Source organism: Ischnura elegans, chromosome 10 (genome assembly GCF_921293095.1).
Source record: "Ischnura elegans chromosome 10, ioIscEleg1.1, whole genome shotgun sequence".
NCBI classification, from domain to species: Eukaryota; Metazoa; Arthropoda; class Insecta; order Odonata; family Coenagrionidae; genus Ischnura; species Ischnura elegans.
In genome coordinates, this window is record NC_060255.1 from 51,183,114 (window position 1) to 51,206,192 (window position 23,079).

The 23,079-nt window shown below is 37.7% G+C and overlaps 1 protein-coding gene across 1 annotated transcript; it reads right to left on the reverse strand.

Moving 5' to 3' along the window:
• Positions 1 to 150: 150 nt before the first annotated feature.
• LOC124166585 lies at positions 151 to 22,598 on the reverse strand. The gene is made up of 14 exons (XM_046544156.1): positions 22,387 to 22,598; positions 19,793 to 20,565; positions 19,217 to 19,383; positions 18,455 to 18,582; positions 15,114 to 15,307; positions 14,411 to 14,807; positions 12,213 to 12,648; positions 12,019 to 12,107; positions 9,169 to 9,305; positions 7,802 to 7,855; positions 7,593 to 7,669; positions 5,393 to 5,909; positions 2,818 to 3,174; positions 151 to 677 (listed from the first exon to the last, which is right to left on the reverse strand). Exons 2-14 carry the CDS (start codon positions 20,493 to 20,495, stop codon positions 547 to 549), a joined length of 3,387 nt encoding a protein of 1,128 aa, XP_046400112.1. The 5' UTR covers positions 20,496 to 20,565; positions 22,387 to 22,598; the 3' UTR covers positions 151 to 546.
• Positions 22,599 to 23,079: the final 481 nt, after the last annotated feature.

Genomic DNA, 23,079 nt, shown 5'->3' on the forward strand with positions numbered 1-23,079 from the left:
ATTTTTGTATTTATGGCATATATAATCAGCACTTGGTTTTAACACCAATATGTGAATATATAATAACTAAGATATGCTGAAGGCAAGGTTGAATAATTGACCTAAAATTCATTGTACTTGAAGATGAATAACTGAGAAAATAGTATAGCATTTAAGGCAAAATTATCAAATTGTTGATATTTATTTTAGCTATCAAACATATTTTACATATTTATTTACAAAATATTCCTTCCTCTTCTTGCAGGAGGAGAAAGTTCAGAATTCTTCTCGTCACTTTTGAATAGTAGCACCACGCCCATATAATGGGCAAAAATGTACAATGTATGTTCATACATACTGACAAACTTCAATTTCCTTAAAATGTTCTTAAAAATATTAACAAGATAGTTTCAATCATAAATTATAATACATGTGCAGTGTTCTCAAATGAAGGCACTTTTTCTTAACAGACTTTACTATGGTCACCATTACCTGAGGGTCTCATCATTTGAAGGTCATAAATGTGATCAGATATTTCACAGCCAATTCAAATAAAACAATTCATTTTTAGGAGTCACTTGAGCACCCAATATTTCTCATTGATTCCCAAATATTTTCTCCATTTTCTTCTTCATCTTCGCTTTCAGCAGGAGGTGGTACAGAATTCTCCACTTCAAGTAACTCCTGAAGAGCTTTTTCTATAAATCAGACAGAGAGAGAAATTCATCAATGATATAAAATTTTCGTCCTCAATTGTGCTTTTAAATATAACATCCGGTGGCAGATCTATGGGGGGGGGGGGGAGGTGTTGCATGGGGGGGGGGGGGTGTTGGGTCAAAACACACACTAGATAACATTGAATCTTTGGAAATTGCCACTTCATAAAAAAAGTATTTAGTTATATTTTCCGATAAATCTACCAACTTTAACGAATTGAAGTACAAATTAGCTCTAAAATTATGGCCTATTTCATGCTTTTGGTAGGTTACAATCCAGTGGCGGATCCAGAGAGGCACTACAGCCCCCTTGTGTATCCAATAGGGTGGCTTCCTATTATTTTTTTATTGCCTAAATCGAAAGATTATTACTCCTGGAGTACGAATTTCAGGCTTTCAGATTTTTAAATGAGGATATCTATTTTTCGCGACTAAACGAAAAGTGAAAAATTTCAAGTGCGCAAAAACGCGACGGCTAAGTAGGAATGATGGGAAAAGTCTGTGTGACGTATTTCTGGTTCCCCCTGCCTCCTTGTGAGGTGACCTTGGGGCGAGGCTTGAGCGCTGATACGACGCTGACTGCTAGCAGGTAGCGCTTGGCTTAAATAAGGATTATTATCCCCTATCAAACGAAGGAAACTTTCCAAACTTAGGTATTTTTTAAATGTGATTATTAAGAGATGTTTCCCTGAGCTCTGTGCCTCAGGCATGCATTAGTAATCTCAGACAATGTAAAACTCCTATCTACTCGTATAGAAACTAGGTCCCTGTGACATCACGTGGAGTGGAATCACATGGGCACCAATCTGGCCTTTTTCAAATGAGGTTAAAATTGACCGTTGCCATTCGTCTAAACTGGGATTTCTAAAACCAAATAATTTGTATGTTATGAATACACTAATGGTGGGTAAGGAATCGCAATCACTGCGTTTCGTTTTCTTTGATGAAGGAAACTACCATATTTATACTACATAGAAAGGTAGTATTGTTTGTTAGTTTTGATTTACGCAACTGCAAGGAGGTTATACCCACTTAACCCCCTCCTTGTCTCTACCCTGGATCCGCCACTGATCACAGCCATCATCAAGTCTGCAGAGTCGAATCGGAAGCTGTGTGAAATGTGCAGAAAAGCTGTGAGTGGAGGAAAAGGTTCATTTGGGGGAGGGAAAGGCTAGCCTGTGCCATTGGTTCTGAGGAGAGGTAAGGAAAGGGATGAATGGTCAGCAAGGTGGCTGACAAGGAGACATCGCCAAAGTGATGTTCGGGATCTGCATGAGGATGTTATTTTCTGAAACTATATAGGTAAGGTAGAAAAAGTGTCACGGCTTTCTTCCACATAGGCACGGGTTCGAGAGATATTCGCTTGTAAAGATTTCGCGCAGCATGACATCCCTTGAGTAATCGCTACCTCTTACTTACGGCTGTGTTTTTCTCTCTTCTAATTTTTTGAAATCACTGTTACATTTTATCCCCATTCGTTTTATTTAGTTACTTCGCGATTTTTTAAATTAATATTAAGTTATGGATTTTAAACGAAACTCCGAATTGTGCCTTACCACGGCGATTACTCAAGGGATGTCATGTTGCGCGAAGTCTTTACAAGCGAATATCTCTCGAACCCGGGCCTATGTGTGGAAGAAAGCCGTGACACTTTTTCTACCTCACCTATATAGTTTCAGAAAATAACATCCGTATCCAGATCCTGAACATCACTTTGGCGACGTCTCCTTGTGAGAGCATTAGAGATATCCACCCCAGGGTGGAAAAAGAAAGTTGTGAAGGCCTGCCAAGTAAACCTAGGTTAGAAAAATCACTGGGGTTAGCAGAATGGAGAGGTTTATGTCCTGTGGGATGGTAAGGGAGGGCTTTCACCAAACTGTTCCAAGCCATACACAGTAATTCACAAATATGCAATCATCCAGCTCAGAAAAGAGTTTCTGTGCACTGGCCATGACTTTTCAAACACACTCATCAAATTACACTTCATTTATTGTCATTTGAGGAAAATTATTAAAGACATCATGAAAACTTACAACCAATATTTTTTTCTCGTTTTCTTTTCTTAATATTTTCAATAAAATTAAATCCAATAATGGATTCTATAAGTGTCAAAAAAGCTCACCTGTTTCAGGGCAGAAGTCTAACATTTTCCCTTTCATCTGCTTTTCAAGTTGTGAGAGTAGCAGTACATAACGACCACCAATTGGGCCTCCAGGTGTATTCTTGTGACTGTAATCTTTCCTCACAATTTGCCCATTAATCAGGACACTTCCTCGGACAGTGTAGTGATTCCACATAAAACCTTCTCCACCAGGTGTATTCAATTCTGGATGATCCCTTCGAAGGAGAGCTCTTAAAACAAATAAGCCCAGCCTCAAGCAGAGTGACTGCTCATGTTCCAACCTTTTATTACAAATGATTGTTTTTCTAGCATTGTAGAGAATCTCTTGGCCTGATTCCTTTACGTTCAAGTCATGGACTGTAAATAAATAAAATTTATGGTGATTGATCATTTTAATTAACTTTTTAAAAGCCTCTCCGCACTCTACGTACACTTATACCCAGTTACTTAAAGAATTTGGTACTCCTTCCCAGTCAACATGTCTTTCAAAAGATGGTGGCAGCTTTTCTTTAAACCTCACCTAGCCCAAGTGGAAGAATATAATAAGCATAACTTTGCCATTAATTAAGAAATGAAGGTATAAAAAATATAGAGGGGATTAATAATACTCTAGCATTAGCAGACACATCAAATTGCTAGCCAATAAAAACTCAATTTGACATTTTGTCCATAAAAAATTAAGACACCAATGGGACCTTCAACTACATAATGTACACTCCTAGCCAACAAAAAAAGCAACTCCTACTGGCAACACCTTAGAGTTACTTTCACACTCCTGAACCTGTACACATTATCCTTACCACAAGAGCCTGTATCCTCACTAGTCTGGCAACCCTGAGCTAACTAATAGGGAAGGATTAAGAGGATGGCAAGGGAGAATTAATGTTCTCGGGCTTAAAAACATTGCCATTCTTCCTAATACACTAGAGAAATCACTCCCTCCTTGGCTCAGAGTTGTCAAACAGCTGAGGAGAATGTTTTTTGAATTTTTGCATGAAGAAGATTCAGAGCTTGCCCATATGTATTGCAGTTTTTATTGACCAAGACTGAAGAAACAAACTAATGGTGAATCAAATGAGATAAAGGATGAAATTTCCCCACCTAGATGCAAGAGAAATTTTTTTGCCAAAGCTATAAATTAATATTTTGAAACCCAACTTCTTCTATGGATAAAGATGCATTAGATTTATTCCAGGAGAAATCATCATAAATAATGGTCATAATTATACTCCACATGTAACTCTAGCTTAAGCCATTCTACTCCCAACAGTTTTTGAGTACTATCCTGAAAAACAGCTAGTTTTTTCTTTCATATGAAATGAGGTCCTTGAGTAATGCGACTGTGCATCCTTAAGTACATATCTTGCTATCATACCCTGAACGTAAACTCAAATAAGTGGTCTGAATGTTTTAGTTCAAGATATGCTTTCCAAGAAGTGTCATAGCATGTGAAATAACATTAAAAATGAGATGCATTAAACATGGCATAATTTACATTTAAGGCTACCTTTTCCAAGATTATCTTGATGCTGGGGGATATTTTCTCCCTCGCCAAAATTTGTTTACATCTGGCCATGACGCAAATGAATTACATATTTCAGACACAAATACAGAACATTTACATGTACTGGCAGATGAAATGAACGAGATAAGGGGATTACCCTTTAAGTGATGCAATGAGTAATTTTCACTACAACTATGTATACTATATAACCATCCCTTTAATTGTCTTTTTCCAAAGAGTGGAATATTCTTGGTGAATTCCCAAAAACTTTCCCAACTGAATGACACACATCACAATAAGTATACCTTTTCCATTTGATTTTCCGAAGTACAATATATCAGTAGAAGGGCTAACAAAACTTTCTTCTGTCAATAAACTTAAACATGGAATGAACCCAAAAAAAGATATACTGAAGAGTGTATCCACAGAAGCCTAAGAATTAACAACAGAAACTATGACTTTTGATCTAATGACAATCATGAAAATTGAAAGATGAAAAAGACATGCCAAGTGGAGGAAATTTAATGCGAATGAATTCCCTCAAGAATATAAAGACGATATCCTTATATTTGCTTTATGGTATACTGAATTTATGTAAGCTCATACATACTGGAAATTCAGTAACGGTAATCCTTACACAGAATCTATGAATTTAGGATTCAACAGTATTCATACTTATACATACATAGCTTGTTTGGAGATCAAAAGGTAGGATTCACGTATTGAAACATTTGAGTAAGTAAATACAGCCTGGCTTCTTCAAGGTTGCAGGGATCCTCTTCAGGAATGACCAAAAAATGTATTGCCAGAAAAAAATTTATAATGCATGCCTCATTCCATCAACTGATCTCTATAGGGCAATATAAAGGAATGATCTAAAACATAATGTAAAATATGCAAAAACATGCACGCATGTACATAGGCATGTTTTATAGAGATCTGATACACATTCACGGATATCAAACCGATCTAGGATTGTTGACTAATGATGATGATGATCAGCAGAATATATATATTGAATCACATACATATATTGAATATTTACATTACAGATTAATTCTAGGTACATACCAGGATTTGTGATGTTCTGTAGATCAGACAAAATGGCATACAGGATATTGACTAAAATGTTGACAATCCACCTCCTGCAACAACATCTCTTGCTTGGCTCATGAACATTCTCTTTTTCTTCATCAGATTCCTCGCCACTTAATTTTGAAATTGAGAGGTCAGCTAAGGACTTGCATGGCACCTCCTCTCCTAAATCTTTGCCATCGTTTTTCTGATTATCAGTCTTTCCTCTCATTTCTGGAACATCTTCTTTTTCCATAGGGATTTCACCACTAGTAGATATTTTTGACAGATCTGATTGGGCCTTTTGACCTTTTGTCGAGGAAGCTGCCTTGTTAGGTCCAGAATCACAGTTTTCCCTTTTGTTTGAGGCAACTGTTTTCTTCTCGCTTTCTTCTATGTCATCACCTATGACATAACAAAGCCAGTCAACTTGATGGCCAGGCTGTGTGAGAGCAGCATTCAACCACTGAACAAACAGTAATCCAATTTTTGCTCTAAATATGCACCATGTCTCCTGTTAATAGAGAGGAAAAATAAGGATAGGATATTAATATAGGTATAAAGACATCCAGGATCTTCCGTTATTTCCAATTTATGATTAACAACAAAGTATCAATAAAGCCAAAAAGTAGCAGGTACTGCTTAGAAAAATAAAAAATAGCAAACATAATTCAGTATGAGACAAGGATATGAATTGATTATGAAAAGTTAAACAACCTTAACTTTTTAAAGGATATAACCATTGACTAACCAATGGCATACATTTATGAAGTCACACACAAGTTGCAAAAATAATTTCACTCGACCATAATCCTGATCAACAAAAATGATTTTTTCTCTTGTCAATTTTATGCAATATGTAACTTATATTTAATTTGCAATTCCCCGAAACTGGAAATGAACCAACAAAAAAGATTTAATATTTTTGCTAACAAGCTTTAACAGGGAAAATTTTAAAATTATGGTCAATGATTATACATAAGTAATAAATGGACTCAAATGCCCATTGTCTAAAGTAAATAGAGGTACAAATGGAAATCTAGCAATTTGAACTGGAACTGACCAATGACGATAGAAAGATGAAATGAATGCTCACATCCGTAGTTACATATATAGGAAATTTACATCTCTCTCAAACCACTAGTTTCCAAATGAGGCTATAATAACAAATAGACAATGGTGTATCTAAAGTAAAATCTCTGGACCATTCTCTTTAAAGGTTAATCTCCCATCTTGGGGATCATGTTGGTGTGGTGGTTAGAAGGTTGGCTGCAAGGAAGGTCGGCTCTGGGCCAAATCCCTGCTAGAATGATGCATGGATGACACTCCCAAGTGCAGCACTCCATCAATGGGAAGGGACACTAAGCCCTGATCCCTCGGTGCTATTTGTTAAGAGCAGATAATGCCAACGCAAGGTTTCAATCCTCCTTTGGCAAGGTTTCAATCCTCCTTCCTTTCCCATACAGCAACAATGACCTCAGCTATCCATCGTTTTCTACAAATAGCATACCATCTCAGACGCACAGCTAGGAAGTAAGGCTAGAGGGGTTTTGGGAGCAACTAACACTGGAGGTATGGATTATGAGAGGTGCCCTTCCCCATAATTTTTTTTAAGATAAATGGTTCAAAATGATGAGTTTTACAACTTTCTGAGGGATATTTTACTAATCCTTACACTACTCTATAAGTAATAATTATCCAATCAAGAAAAATGGATTAAATTTTAAAATTTCTCTTGAGTTCTGGGGAGGGATATTCCCCAAAACCCCCACTCGCAGTGCCACTGTGCCATATCTAAGATGGGTTGGTTGCTCATAAAGTAAAACAGCTGGCGCAAATTCAGAAGCTTATTGGGTTCAAATCACAGTCAAGGCAACTAACTTATCCACCTCGGCAGAATACCTGCTCTTTACATCTACTCGCAGGTGATGCCATTGCAATTGCCACCGACCAGTTTGCAGTATTTCCTTGGATAATGAATCAGCTGTTGTTTAGTGGATGCTGTCTAAAATTATATTTCAAGCCATAAGCCATCTCTTGGGGAGTCAAACAATACCATGGCTTTGATCACATGCAGTACAAATATCTTTTTAAAAATTATGAAAAATGCGAAGTTCATACTAAAAAAATATTCTTTTCAAGAAGGATGGTTTCTCAATCATTATAAAAATTCTTTGAAAAATAAAATTTAATTCACCTTAGTCACTCCATCAGGACTTCTCTCATCAGCCACATTTCCCAGAATGGTAATTAGCACCTGAAGAGGACAGACTCCTGGACATAAAATGACAGCAATTATTACAAATATAGAAGAAGGAATATTGCCATAAGTAAAACTTTTGAACATAATCAAAACAAGTTATAAACACAAGCAAATGTAGCATATGCAGCATAAAAGGGTCTTACCTTTACTAAACATCCATATGTTGCTCCATTTGTCTCTGTAGGCAGTGTTCCATGCTGAAATGTAGGTTGAAGAGAATTTTAAAAAGTGTAACACATATAAAGTTTGGTCAATTAAAACCTGTCAAATTAGTATTTTATTGATCCAGAATTTCAGGACTCACTAATTTAAGATGATTTTATTTATTAGAATTCCCTTTAAAAAATGTAATTACTTTCTTTAATAGCTGACAAGGAATGTTTCAAGTTTACTTGGATTTCTGCTTTTGAATTGCACAAGATGACGAGCAACAGAAAAAACTTGATTAATTTTTGAAGATTTCTTCAATGGATAACCAATAGTTAAGAGGTCCGTGAAAGTGGTTTTATTTTTTTATAACATTTGTTTTAAAACTATGTGATTTTGGTGATACAGAAAATCTTGGCGGTGCTATCATAGTGTTAAAATGATTGCATCTTTCGAGGCATTTTATAATTTTTTGGAACATGTTTTGTGTATGCTTATGCTTTTATTAAGCATTTTACATAACCTTTAACACAATTTCGATTGCACAAAATTTCTTATAAAACAGAATGAAGGAAATGGTTCAAGTTATGTTAATATCACAGAGTGAGTAAGAGTCGTCTCATCTGAAAGCGGCCTTGAATTTCATGGTGCCATGCCATGAACGACAGCCGGTGAAAAGTCGTTTCGTCTGAAAGCGGCTTCAATGTAGTACTGAGTGTATTTCACGCCAAAGGTGAAGGCCAGATTGAAATAGGTGCCATGATGACCATAGCAGCCATTGATGGTGCCGCGCCGTCAAGGGCGTGATTCAACTCAGTTTCAGGCTGTTTTCAGACGAGTCGATTTTTTGCCGGGTGCCATCCACGGCACGGCACCATGCTTTCAAATTACCATAGGTCTCGATGAATATCTTCAAATGAGTGGAATCGCGCCGTTGACGGCACGATGCTATTGACTGTCGCTGTGGTCACCACGGCACCCATTTCAATCTGACCTGGTGCTGCGCCGTCTACGGCGTGAAATACACATAGTGCTGCCTTGAGGCCGCTTTTGGACACGACGACTTTTCTCCGGCTGCCGTTCACGGCACAGCGTGAGTGCCGTGAAATTTAGGCCGCTTTCAGACAAGAAGACTCTGAATTTCACGCCGACTGGCAAAAAGTTGTCTCGTCTAACAGCGGCCTTTTCAGCACATTATTGATTCAGAATATCTAATTCTTCATGAGAGAAAGCGCGTCAATCTAGATACTCCCAAAGATTTTAGGATTGGTAAATTTGAATCGGAGAGAGAGGCTGTGATTAATTGAATACTGTAAGCAGCCACAAAAAATAAGCAGAAGAGGACAAAATGATCATCACTAACCTGAGTTGACACACAATTTCTGCAAAATCAGAGGGTATTCTCCAGTTACAGATAACAACCTCATCAAGAGTGGAAGAGTTCTTAGATGAGGACGAATGAACAAGACCTCCTTCACCACAGCAGACATCAGCAGCAGTCTGGGATCAAACATTTCCTCATATTATTACATAGTGAACTTCAATCTTGAGTAAAACCATGAGATCAGCTTTAGATCTCAAGACATTTTTAGAAGATAGTCACATGTAATGCATGCAAATGAATGAATTAGACATCCTCAGAAAAATAAACTAGAGCTAGAGCAAAGATGTAACATATGAGAAATTTGTAGTGATTTCAAGATGGATCATTTGATGGCTTCTGATTGCAAGGCCTAGGATTTGAATCTCATGAGTGAAGAAGAATTTGGGTGTGCATCAAAGGCACTTCAATTTTAATTAGCACTCCATTAATCTAATGGTTGCACTGAGATGTAGTTTAATATAACCAATAGATGGCCAACTCTAGTCATCTTTGGTAAGGGCAGGCAAACAGTGTTTCTCCACACCATCCTACCACTTCCATCTTCCATTCCTCATAGGTTCACCTGTTATCAGCTACTGGTCACTTTCTCCATATATGTAATAATGAAACAATGCAAAAAAATTTTACCAACCAATATAGGAGAGAGAAGGTCCAGTGAACAGAGCACTTAGCTTCAGATTGAAGTGTCCTGGGCTGATCTCCAGTGTGAAATTATTGGACATTTCCAAATAAATAATAGTGGTGAAAGGTGGTCCAGGGAAGGAGTTGGCTCGACACCTGTCCCGAATGTGTGGAAATCATCCCTGTCACAAATTTCTGTTACACCCCCGTCACAAATGTCATACTAAATAGTTCCACATGGAAATAAGACTAATATTGGTCAGGTCAGATGTGGAACTGAAGTTTCCTACGTGGAAAAGGTAAAAAAAACCTAAGTCCCTGCTATCAAAAATGCTGGGACCAGGATAAACTGGTTGTATTCCATACTATTTACATATGTTCAATATCATTTCTCAACTGTTTTAAAGGAAACAAAGTTCAAAACATCCAACTTCAAATCTGAAATTCATCTTCAATGGGGAGTTGTAGCTCAGTCTGTCCATAGCCTTCATCAATTCATTTCATTCTATGGTTTAAAGCAGTAAAAGAAATGAGCGCAGGTGAACATCTGAAGTAAGAAAACAGATTTAAAGTAGAACTAAATCTCAAGGAAGCTTAGCTATACCCACTATATGTATTATTCAACCCATGAGAATATGACCAATATTAATGGCAAGGGTGAAAATATTAGTCCAGGATAATTTCCTATAATTCAATTGTACCAGTAAATCTGAGCATCAAATGCCCAGCCTGAAAACAGTCGGCAAGGGTTCCCTTCCTCTACAATTATCACTCAACTAAAACAGCATTTTTGTTATCCAACTCCACAAGGGATTGGAAATCCGGAGATTTTTGTTTGAATCTGGGGCAAGACTAGCCCCACCAATTTTTTTCTTATACATTTTTAATGTTTATACATATTCATTTACTCTTGACTGCATACACATATGCTTGGTAATTCAATGCCTTACACGGTACATATTATAAGATGTACTTAGGACCCATCTAACTCATTACCTCAAACCATCATTTTTAGAATATACAAAAACACCATTCATAATAAAAATTAATTCTATCATACTCCAAATATAGCCCCAGTGGCTCAACTATACCTAAACCACTGGTTGAATCAGCAATAAATGTACTTGCATAAATCACAGTAAGGGGGACTGTTGAGGATCTCTAAATTTTGTTGCAAGGACACAAGTATAAATATGCATAAATTAAAATAGATAAGTTCAACAGATTCCGGCTTCAATTGGTAGAAGTTACAGATATTTAAATAAATAAAAGATCGTACATTGTACAATAGGGTGGTTTCCTATTATTTTTTTTCATTGCCTAAATCGAAAGATTATTACTCCTGGAGTACACATTTCACGCACTTAGATTTTCGAATGACGATATCTATTTTTTGCGATTCAAAGAAAAGTTAAAATTTTCAAGCGTGCGAAAACGCGATGGCTAAGTAGGAATGCTGGGAAAAGTCTGTGTGACGTATTTCTGGTTCCAGCTTTCGCCGTGTGAGGTGGCCTTGAGGCGAAGCTTTGAGCGTTGATACGATGCAGGCTGCTAGCAGGTAGCGCTTGGCTTAAATAAGGATTATCAACACCTTATCAAACGAAGGAAACTTTCCGACCATAGGCAGTTTTAATAGGTGATTATTAAGGCATGCTTCCCTGAGCTCTGTGCCTCATGCATGCATTGGTAATCTCAGACTTAATGTAAAACTCCTATCTACTCGTATAGAAACTAGGTCCCTGTGATGTCATGTGAAGTGGAATCGCATGGGCGCCAATCAGGCCTTTGTCAAATGAGGTTAAAATTGACCATTAACATTTGTCTAAACTGGGATTTCTAAAACCAAATAATTTCTATGTTATGAATACACTAATGGTGGGTAACGAATCGCAATCAATGCCTTTCGTTTTCTTTGATGAAGGAAACTACCCTATTATGTAACCTGGAAGTGCTTCAATCTTTTATTTATTTAAATAAAATAAACAAGTCCCACCAAAGGTTGGATTTCTAGGCACTATAGTCTGTATACCATAGGGTGGTGCATGGGCCCCCCAGCGACCTGAGTTGGTCCTTTTTTCTCCCGGTTCTCACGGCTCAGGTAGCTTGTGGGCCCGGGCGCCACCCAATGGTATACAGGCTATAAATCATTAAAATGGCATTTTCAAAATAGTACTTATTCTACATGGAATGAGCTGAGGATAAACTTACGCCCTCCTGGAGAGAACCGTCTGTTCACCAAGACCAGAAAAGAATGCCAATATTCCAGCCAGAGTTCCTTCCATTGGTAATATTTCTCTCTATTATTCGTGATTGGAATTATGTAAAAAGATTAAAAGAACAAGTCAGTACGGCAAAGACAAAAAAAAGAAGAGGAAATCATCACTGAATATGCCATCGCTTACCATTCCTGATATCACTTTGCAGATTTGTTGAACAACATGAAGAAAGTCAAATTTTAAGAAATCCTTAACCTCTTGCATGATATCTTTCTCCGCCTCACTGTCACTCACATTCTTCGAGGCAGAGCATGTGGGCATAATACCCACTGAATTTCGACTAGAACCCTCTCCTGAGCTTTGCCTAAAGCAGGCAACTTTACCGCCAAGATTTTCCTCATTGCTTACACCATCTTCCCTATTTTGTCCAGCACTGATATCAACAGTATCACAATCAGTCTTGATGAAAGAGCCACACAAATAACAGTTTTTACAGTCATTTTCACTCTTCTGATTGTGAGAGGAAAATACTGAAGCCATACGCCTTGACACCCTCATCAAAGAAACAATTAAAGCAAGAGTCCTCCTAATTTCAGGGAACATCTCTCTTGGACACCACGGCCTGAGAAGAATCAAAATGACATTATTTGAGTCAGAAAACCTTTGGTTTTGACTACATACCACAAATAGCTTAAATTTAAGAGAAAATGTTGTGCCCTACCTAATTACATATTAAGGTACCATTGGCGTATTTAGACAGTGGGCACGGGGGCACATTAGACGCTTATAAAATAGACAAGGTTTTTAACTCGGTCCTGTTATTGTTACCTTTATTTTGATTTTTGTAATCACTAATCGAGTTAGATGCAGACGATATTTGAAAGGCTTTTATTTCGCACGTAAATTTAGGTATCAAAAGTTGATTCCCAATAAAATAAAAAATGAAGGTAGCGAACTGAAATGGTATGACGCAAAAGTCAGAGGTTCATTAAGGCTACAGAGAGCATGCCATGCAAAGATGACATTTGAAAGAAATTTGTCATTACTATATATTTAACATATTTTTATATGTATTCATATTAATAACATTTATATTAAAACAATAGGTATATTTTTCATTTGTTGTATGTTGTTTTTAACCCTTTCGCCGCTGTGAACGAACCTCGTATGTTCGCACAGTAGGCTGCTGTGAACGTACTTTTACATACTCCCTGCCATGTGCTCAGCCTTTACGCTGCTTGTAACAGTTAGATTTCCAGAGGAAGGGTTGGATGATGACATGCCAGAGCTGTTATAAAGTAGACCCTCGCTATTATGAAGTTCACAGGACCGAAAAACCTTAGGTTCGTAATAACGAAGTTCCTATGAATGTTTCTTTCAGGAATCTTTAGTTCATAAGGCTATGCAACGCATCGAGAAGTACGGCTATCCTGCAGAATGCAACACTGCATTACAAATGGGTGTAAACTCACTACTGTGAAGAACTGATCTCGCTGGCCGAGCAATGCACCCAAAGCCAAAAAAAATCACTGTCCGTGGGAAGGAAGAATGGGCAAAACATTGAACATTTCCTGACTTCATCGCATATTAAGAGATAATTTGTTCAGATTATGCCCATAGTGGGAGTTCCTTTATGCCACACCGTGTCGCGTTGGCCAACTCGAAAGGCACCAGATGTGAAATTTTGGGCACGCTTGAATTTTTCAAATGTTCGTATCTCTGAGAGTTCTTAAATTGCATGTTTGTAAGAAGAGGACTTACAGTACGTCCAATTAACAAGTGGTACTGAGGGGATGCCATGATTCCACAAGAATGAAGCTTATAATATGATGTTGCATTGATACTGATGTATCTCCTACTGATGAAAGAACCATAATCGACACTCTTGTGAACACTGCACGAGGAGAACTTAAACATAGCAGAATGTATATCCACCTAAATGCCGTTGCTCATTCGTGGAACTTTGCAATTAAGTTTTTTTTTAAGCCAGCGGGACTGGGACTGAAGTTCGCAATTTCGTAATAGCGTTTCTTTTACAATATTTGATAGGTCGTTTCGTCGCGACCAAAGATTTGCTTCGTAATCAGGAGGAAATCATCATAAGGTTGTTAGTAATAACGAGAGTCTAATGTAGTACTCATATTCCATCCAATGGATATCGAAAAAAACTGTTTAGAAGAGCATCATCATTTTCTTTTTTTTTCAGGAAATTTTGAAAATTCAACAATTTTCTGCTCAGTAGGAAATTATACAAGTTCTTTCAATAATATGCACATGTTTTCCTGAAAGAATGCCTAAAATCATTTATTTATAAGAAAAATAATTTTATCTTAATATGTACCTTCACCCTGAGTTTACTATATATTTATCCCTAATACTGTTACCTGAAGGAAAGGAGGCAGCTCAATTCATCCTTAATAGATTCCTCAGAAAAATCACAAAACCAGTCCTCAATGAGGCCTTCATCTAACGCCTGTTTTTGGGGAGGCAAAGGTATCCTCCTGTCCAAGCACCATTCCTCATACTGCCTCCTACTTTCCTCTCGCACTTTATGCAACTTGTAGTCATCTTCACTCTTTTGACGTAATGTTGAGAGGAATGCAAGCATACGTTGCCAGCACCACTCCACTAACTTCTCCATCGGTTCACCTTGAAAAGTAGTCATCTTCAAAAGCTCAGTGACAGCTGAAACTCCTTCCCACTTGTTCTCAAACTGCTCTTCAGTTGCACCTGAATCCATTTCAAACCAAACTGGGACTATTAGCTGACTTAAAATTTCCCCTGAAACAAAAATAAAGATGCTAAGATATGTTCCCACTCCAATGGAAACAAAAAAAAAATTGATCTTGTATGACTGATAGCTTTTACAATATAATAAAATCAAATAACATCAAAACTTGTGCAAAATTCAAAGGCTAAAAACTAAATAATATGTTAATAAAGCCATTAAGGTAGATGCTTATGTAATGATGCTAATCCAGACAATTAATTTGAAACTAATACAATAACAATACCTAAAACTCAAAGAAGGTCAAAATTAGCAAAGGTCAAAGAAGGAATTTATTATTTTCTTCTAGTATTAATTACCTTCTGACACTCGACTGAACAACTCTGGACGAGATTTCTGCATTGCTATGAATTTATCTTCAGTTTGGACAGCAGTTTCATTAACTTCAACTTTATTTTTTTCATTTTCAGGTGTTTTTGGTGCATTCTGCTTGCCTTTAGACTCTGCATCAGAATGAGCTCTTTTTTTCGGGGTTGATTTTTCAAATGATGACCTAAAAGATCATACAATAGCTAAAACCAAACAAATTAACAATGAACATAAAGTACAGTGAAAAACATTGGCTGTTACTCAATCTGGTATGATAAAAACAGATTTTGCAAGCATTAAAAGAGGAAAAAGGAAGAATGACAACTAAAATGTATGTCTCTTTCAACTCTCTCTCTCTCTCAATGAAAAAGGACATCTTTTTCATAGGTAAAAATGGGTTTTACGCCTTCTCTAAGTTGAAGATGTACTTTGACATTTGGAACACATTCGATTCTTTCTTTAAAAATGTGATCATATTTCTTGATTTAATTCTTTTTGTAGGCAACTGAGACAATTACTTTGCCTTTGGGCTTAATAACGTGGTCTGAGTAAGAGTGGAAAGAGACTGATGTAGATTGAAGAGGTATGTTGAGTCCAAGTTCGTTGAAAGCGGCTTCTGAGAGCAAAGAGAAACGTGCACCTGAATCCACTTCAAATGACTGTGGCTAGTTGTTGAGAGTGACCATTACTATGTATTTACTGGTGTCTGGTCCAACCTTATATAAATTCTCAGTGTCTTCAATGAGAGTGATACCATTTTTGTTGTTCGAGTAACAATTTTCTTCCGGTTCATGAGGGTGTTGAGACGACAGGGTGTTAGTCTTTGATTTACGGATTAGGGTGGTGATGCAAGCTTTAGAAATGTGACCGATTTTCCCACAGGAAATGCAATATAGAGATAAGCGAATTGTTCTGCAATCATGCGATTTATGGTTTGAGCAACCACATTTGAGGCAAATAACATCAAGACCTAATGACTGATAGTCTACATGCCCTCTAGAATTTCGGAACTGAGAAAAATGATGCGGATAAGAGCTGGACCGATGGCGATTATCTTGAGATTCAGATCTCCGGCGACTACGACGTTTTCCTTCTTGACGACGATAAATCTCATTTATTTCTGCGGCTTGATCCGGTGTCTTCTCTGGCGGTTTACTCAATTGTCCTGACTCAAAGCGAGATGCTTCCAGAGCTGTGGGTTTCATCAGAATTCCGTAGAAATCCTTGAGGTTTTCCTCTTGCAGTATCGATTTGCATATCCAGCTGTCCTTCACACCTCTGATAAACTGAGCACTGAGGAATATATCAGCTATTGAGAATTTCTTTTTACAGGTGGTAGTAAGACAAGTACAGTACACTTCCGATTATCCGGGTTAATGATGGGGAGGGACGGCACGAATAATCGGAAAATACGGATAACCCAAACTTTCACTTAAATATATTGCGATGTTCATAATTTAAGTACATCATCATCATCATTAGTCACTCCTATCTGCTAATCTCTTCATAGCTACATATTTATTCTCTTTTACATCCTTTATAACCTGTCCTATATAACTCATTCGGGGCCGTCCCTTGCCCTTTTTCCCTTCCACTTGTCCTTCAACGATTGTCTTCATCAGACCATCGTGCCTCAAAATGTGGCCAACTAAGTTGTCCCTTCTTCTGCTTTATGTTTTTAGGAGGCTTCTCTTTTCTCCTACTCTCCTTAGCACTTCCTGGTTACTCACACGGTCTATCCATTTTATCTTCATCATTCTTCGATAGCACCACATTTCGAATGCTTCCACTCTTGACTTCTCTGCTGCTGTCAACGTCCAAGCCTCGCTTCCATAGAGAAACATACTCCATATGTAGCATCTGATGAATTGTTTCCTTCCTTCTATGCTGGTATTTTCAGCTGTAAGAAGATTCTTCTTTTTGTAGAAAGCCCTCTTCGCCTGCGCTATTCTACTGTATATTTCTTTCTTGCTCCGTCCATCGCTGGTAATTCGGCTTCCCAGGTAAGAGAACTCGTTCACCTCTTCAAGCTTATGCTTTCCTAGGTTGATGTTTGTTTTAGCCTCCTCTCTTTTGCTGCAAACTAATATCTTAGTCTTCTTTTTGTTGATTTTCAGCTGATATCTGGCCATTGTCCTTACCATGTTTGTCAACGTCTTCTTCAAATCCTTCTCTGTCTCGGCTATGACTGCTATGTCGTCAGCAAATTGCAGCATACTAATTTTTTCTCCGTGGATATTGACGCCCGAAGCTTTCTGCTTGATTTCATTGATGGCTTTCTCTATGTAAACATTAAAAATTAAGGGGGAAAGCGCACAACCTCGTCTCACCCCTTTTCTTATTCTCGCTTCTGCACCGTTTGGTCCACATTTGATCACAGCTACTTGGTTTTTATACAAACTATGAATAATTCTACGATCATGGTAGAGTACCCCGATTTCTTTCAAAATTCTAAGCATTGAATTCCATTCCACGTTATCAACGGCCTTCTCTAAATCGACAAATGCTATCTATGAAGGTTGGTTTATTTTTCTCCATTCTCTTCTCTATGATCATCCTAAGAGCCAAAATTGCTTCCCTTGTGCCCCTGCTTTTCCTAATTTAAGTACAACAAACAAAAAATTTTTATTTATGCAGTTATTCTGTTATTTACGAGTGCTTCCCAGACTAATCAAGAGCTTTTTTCGCCAGTTCGTGATCTTTTTAGCGGTGATAACGTGGTTGTACTCATATCATTAATGCTCCATGTAAGGCTTGGTTTTAAAAACCACACCTCCGTTGCTGTGTGATCACGGATACAGAAACACGGTTTGCACGAATGCTTCAAAACCACTGCTCAACCACATTGTCAGACACCACGCTATGTAGTCACGTAGTTGCCCAGGTTGCAACTGCTGTGGGACGTGTATCCGTGATCACAGAGCGTGGTCGCGCACTGCGAGGCTTGGAAAGCCCAGGTCAAAAATTAGCTTGGTGCTTTACTCGTACTATATCTGATCGACGACTGAGTTTGTGCCTCAGTCACTTTTACCTTTTGATTTATTTAGATTGAAGGTGAAGACTAAATTTATACATCATTAAATGTATCATAAAACATTTTAGTCACTGAGAGATGAGATAATAACTTTTGCCTCATTTACAAAATTGCTTTAAATTAGACTCTAGTCTAAACAATTCTTACAGACTTCAGCAATTATATCATCAATAAATTTAAATTCTATTTCTTTTAATTCATACTCTAAGAATTTTAATGTTTAAAAAACTAAATTGATTAAATTATAATGGCTTATACATAGGAAATGAAAGAGAAAAAAAAGAATACTCTATTTACCTGCTTGGGAAATCACTACTATTGGTAGATCTCAATGCTGTATGCAGCTTAAGTTCCATGGGTCTTACTTTCAAATTGCCTGCTTCCAAAAGTTTGCATTTTTCAATGGCTTTGTCGACGTCAAGCTCCTAAAATGTAGAAGATAAATAAATGCAGCATTTTTTAACACACCGTAATTGAGAACCCTAACTACATGCACAAAATAATAAGAGGATTTTGATGGTTGGCCTAGATACAAAAAAATATCATTGTTTTGCCCCCCCCCCCCCCCAAAATGTACCCCCATCTGCCAGAAAATTTTTCCAGAGAGCACTCAGAGCAAGGAAGGGGTTTGGACCCCCTGGACCTCCCCCCTTGCTACGCCATTGGATTTATAATAGCACTATATTAAATAAAGAGGATAGTGAAAATTATACATATCCTATCTTTATATGCAACCTTACCACTCTTAATTGATTCTCATATTGCATAACCTCACAACAAATTGCAGACCTATCCTCTTCCGATGATAAGACCAAGACAAATAGATGAACTACATATTTTATTACATTTCTATCTGTAAAAATATTTATAGTCATAATTTTTTAATATCTATTTCTGTTAACAAAGTTTTTGCCACTCACCAGAAAAAAATGTTACATATTTATTACAACATAAAGCAGCACTACATAAAGAAAAGAAAGAAGTTACATACAAATGAATGACTGAATGGCAAAACGAGGCCTCGGCAATGCACAAATATCTTTTTTTCTCTAGGCTGACCTTGAATTGTAATTGCGTCTTTGCTGCTTCAAGTTCCCGATTAAGCGCAGATAATTCCAGCTGGTGTTTTTGATTGGTCTTCTCAAGCAAAGTAGCACGGTAATTCCGTTCCCTCTCAAGGTCCATGGAAGCATCTTTAATCTTCTGCCTTAAAAGAGCAGCTTCACCTAGAATGATGTGAAATAGACTTTGAATGTTTATTCTGGATGTTTGAGGGCTAATTAAAGACAGGTCACACAAATGATAATTGGGTTTGGTCAACAGCAAGGGTCAAGAATTAGGAAAGTAAATGAGGTCATAAACGAGCCATAAGCGGGAAAATAAATAAATAAAAAAGGCACAAGAGGAAAATTCGAAGTAGCCTCACCAGCAATAGAGCAGCCGTTAAAAGTGGGAGGTCATAATGATTTAGTTTTTCTATGATGATGTTGTAAACAAAGCCTATTAACCCGACGACAGAGGGGAGGAAGATGAACTAATGATGATGAAAATAATAGATCTTATGGATTGGATATCCTATGAGGACTAGAAATGATGCAATAATACACAGTGAAATTATGGCGAGAAGATTAATACCTGCTTTCGTGAAGGCTTCCGACCTTAGCCTTTCTATCTCTTTCTGTAAAGCTTTCAATTCCTCAGCGTTCTCCGCTGGACGGTCACATGGTTCCACATTCCTTGTAGTTGAATTATCGAGCAGGTTTCTAGACAGATCCTTGATTTCACTCCATGGTTTAGGAGCCGCTGAGCTACAACCGGGACCACCAAAAGTGGGCATTGAGTTGGAGCGAGCACAGCCTTTTCCAACGGCATTATTCTTGACTTTTTCTACAACCAAGGGCTTGATAACAGCGGCAGTATTTGAGTGGGTATTAGGCGGCCGTTTCTCATGGGCTTTCGATTCTTTGAAACCAAACCCACAGTCTCTGAAATCATCACGGTGGGATGTCTCTTTTTCTGGAATGGCTTGAGTTTTATGGGACACTGTGGCCGTTTTCGGCTTGAATACACCTACGGTGGGTTTTGGTATAGGTTCACATTTTACAACTGGAGGGTTTGGAGGCACAGCCTGACTTTCTAGGAGTATAACTTCTTGCATAACATCACTTTCAAGTTCGTCACCCCATAGTTCATCATTTTCATCCATATTTTCGAAACTTTCATTTTTGGAGCCGCTCAATGATGGTCTTTGTATCACTTCTAATTTCGGTCTCTTTGGGGATCTACTACTGCTACCAAAGGTGCTTTCAAATTCAAACCTCTTCTTTTGATTTGCCATGGTTTCTCGTAAATTCAATTGAAGTATGCTGATCCTATGAGCTTCTCCACAACTTCCGCAATGTTTACATGATGGGCGTAGTCCAGTACACGCTCCCAATGCTCCCAAGTGCTCCCGCTACAGACGCTACAGATTCGTGGTCCACTTTCGCTCCTATCGCTCCCAGTGCTACCCTACTGGATCATGGCTGGAGCGATTGTAGCATTTGTTAGTCGTTTGTTTTACTAGTATCGTCTGCTCGGATATTAGATCGTCTGAATTAGGGATTGTTATAGCCCCTTGTACTTTACTTAGCTTGTTAGAGAGGTCAGTAATATAAATGACAAAAAGAATATGACCATGGGGTACACCACAAGAAATCTATTTAATATTAGATCTTCATTGGATACCATGATCGGGCACCACAGCAGACCGATGCTTGTCCTGAAGATTTTACCCACCCAAATCCTCTAACAACAAGGTGATAAACTTAAACTATAAAGAGCAGATCATATGATACATATGAAAGAAGATAAGACTGATTAAATACCTTATTAGAGAAATTTCAATTAAACGAAAAATAAGCCTAATTAACTTAACTCATCTAATAGCCTGCGTTTAAACGATACAGGTACAAGTTAATGCCTATTTGCGTGAATTATTTTTGTGGACCGAAACGGAACATGTACGAATGTTTGAACCTAGCTAAAATAGGTTAAATTTGTCGATCATGCATTTGCACAAGTTGAGTGGTTACACGTGAAACCACTTAACGTGCAACAACGCAACCGTACGGTACATTTCGTGTTCTTCCTCGCGTTCATACATTTAGACTTGTACGGATTTATGTAGGTGTAAAAAGGCCTTAAGTGGAGTGTCCTTTATACGATTTATCAATTGCACTCATGACATTGTATGACAGTCTCAAAAGCAGTCCTACACTTGAACCAATCTCGTCAACAACGAGCCTTAAGCATAAATGCAATGCGTGTCAACCTGACCTTAAGAAAATTACATAAGTAAAATACAACCGAACATCAATAATTGATTAAACTTCAGTTGAAGATTAGAGGAAGATATCATCATTTAACAGAGAATACAATCTTCATGGGGAAAGCTTGAAGAAAACCTAGGTTGGCCGCCAAAAAGCAACAAACGGAATGCTTTAACTAGAAGTTCACGTACCCTAACCTAAGAAGTCATATTCTATCTCAATTTCACGCAATATCAAGTTCAATTAACTAATAATTGATCTAAATAACAAATAAATCAATATAACTTACAAAATTAACATAATTCTTATATGTAACGGACGGAATGCTTCGACCGGAAAGTTCACTCACTATACATGTCTTATTAATTTCGAATAGCCATTTTCTATCTCCCCTTCTCGCTAGCTCAAGCTTAAACCACTAATAATTAAATAATATTATATATAATTAATTATCACAACAAATTTTATAAGATATCTTGGTCTTGCCGCTCAATTTCTTCCCCGATCTGGCCCGTGGCGACTCTGAATTGTGAAACCATTGAGTTACAGCCATTTGCCTCACCGTAATATTCCCCGAATAGTTCTTTAACCATTTGTTTTTAGCATTTACTATCCAGGCTCTCTTAGCGACTTCTTCCATCAACTCCAAATGGTCATATTATTGCCGGCCAGGTCCACAATTGTTATGAACACCATTTTCTTTTGCCTTCCTTCCCGTTCAAATTCGCGCTGAAAACCGGTTCGCTCCAGCCGCCCTACCTATTTCTTGGGAGCGTTTGTAGCGAGAGAGAAGCGAATATAGTGACGTCATGCGTGACGTACGAGAGCGCCACGGGAGCTTTTGTAGCTTCTACTGGACCACGAAAAGACTCGCTTCCAGTGCTTCGGAGCACTGGGAGCTTGTACTGGACTACGCCCGATATCTATGGTATACACACAACAGATAACTCATAACAAATGACGATGTCCTTAATATTATTTACTTCGATGTTACAATCCACAACACTCATAGTAATAATATTAACCTGGTAGAAATGATTGCACAAGCCTTGAGAAACTATGAAGAATTTTCCATTTTGAGTTCTTAGCGGTGTTCGCGGTATTATACAAACAACCACCATGCACTTTCGCCCGACGTTGTTGTTTTATTTGATATTTCTCATAAATGACATACTCCTTCCAAGAGGTGCCAACTGTGTAATATATTTATGGCCTGGCCGATCTAGTACCTACTCCAAGGATAGATGGCGTTAGTTGTCACCGGGAAATTCAAACCGGGCTTCTTCCCAATTCTGTTTAAGTTTTCGATTTAATTTTTTTTCATGGATATTTCAGCCTATAACAATTCAAATTACCAACAATTAAATAAACTGGAGGCAATTTGAATTCTTATAGGCCAAAATATCCATAGCAAAACCACTTCATCATTATTAAGCAGCTAAAGATTACTTTCCATGAAGTATCTTCGGTGTTTGTTGAGAATTACTTGTCACTTTACTAAGAACTTTAATTTAATGAGCATTAATTCATCAATCATAACAAAAGATGATGATAAATCATATTATCGATAAAAATACTGCTAAAGCAATGGAATAACTCTAAAGGCAATTA

What these genes read in the sequence shown, in the direction of transcription:
- LOC124166585 (XM_046544156.1), bottom strand. Translation starts at nt 20,495, where the DNA reads ATGGCAAATCAAAAGAAGAGGTTTGAATTTGAAAGCACCTTTGGTAGC. An exon ending in AGCTGCCTCCTTTCCTTCAG is followed by an intron (nt 12,649 to 14,410) that starts GTAACAGTATTA and finishes GATTCTTCTCAG; the next exon opens with GCCGTGGTGTCCAAGAGAGA. An exon ending in GCAAAGTGATATCAGGAATG is followed by an intron (nt 12,108 to 12,212) that starts GTAAGCGATGGC and finishes CACGAATAATAG; the next exon opens with AGAGAAATATTACCAATGGA.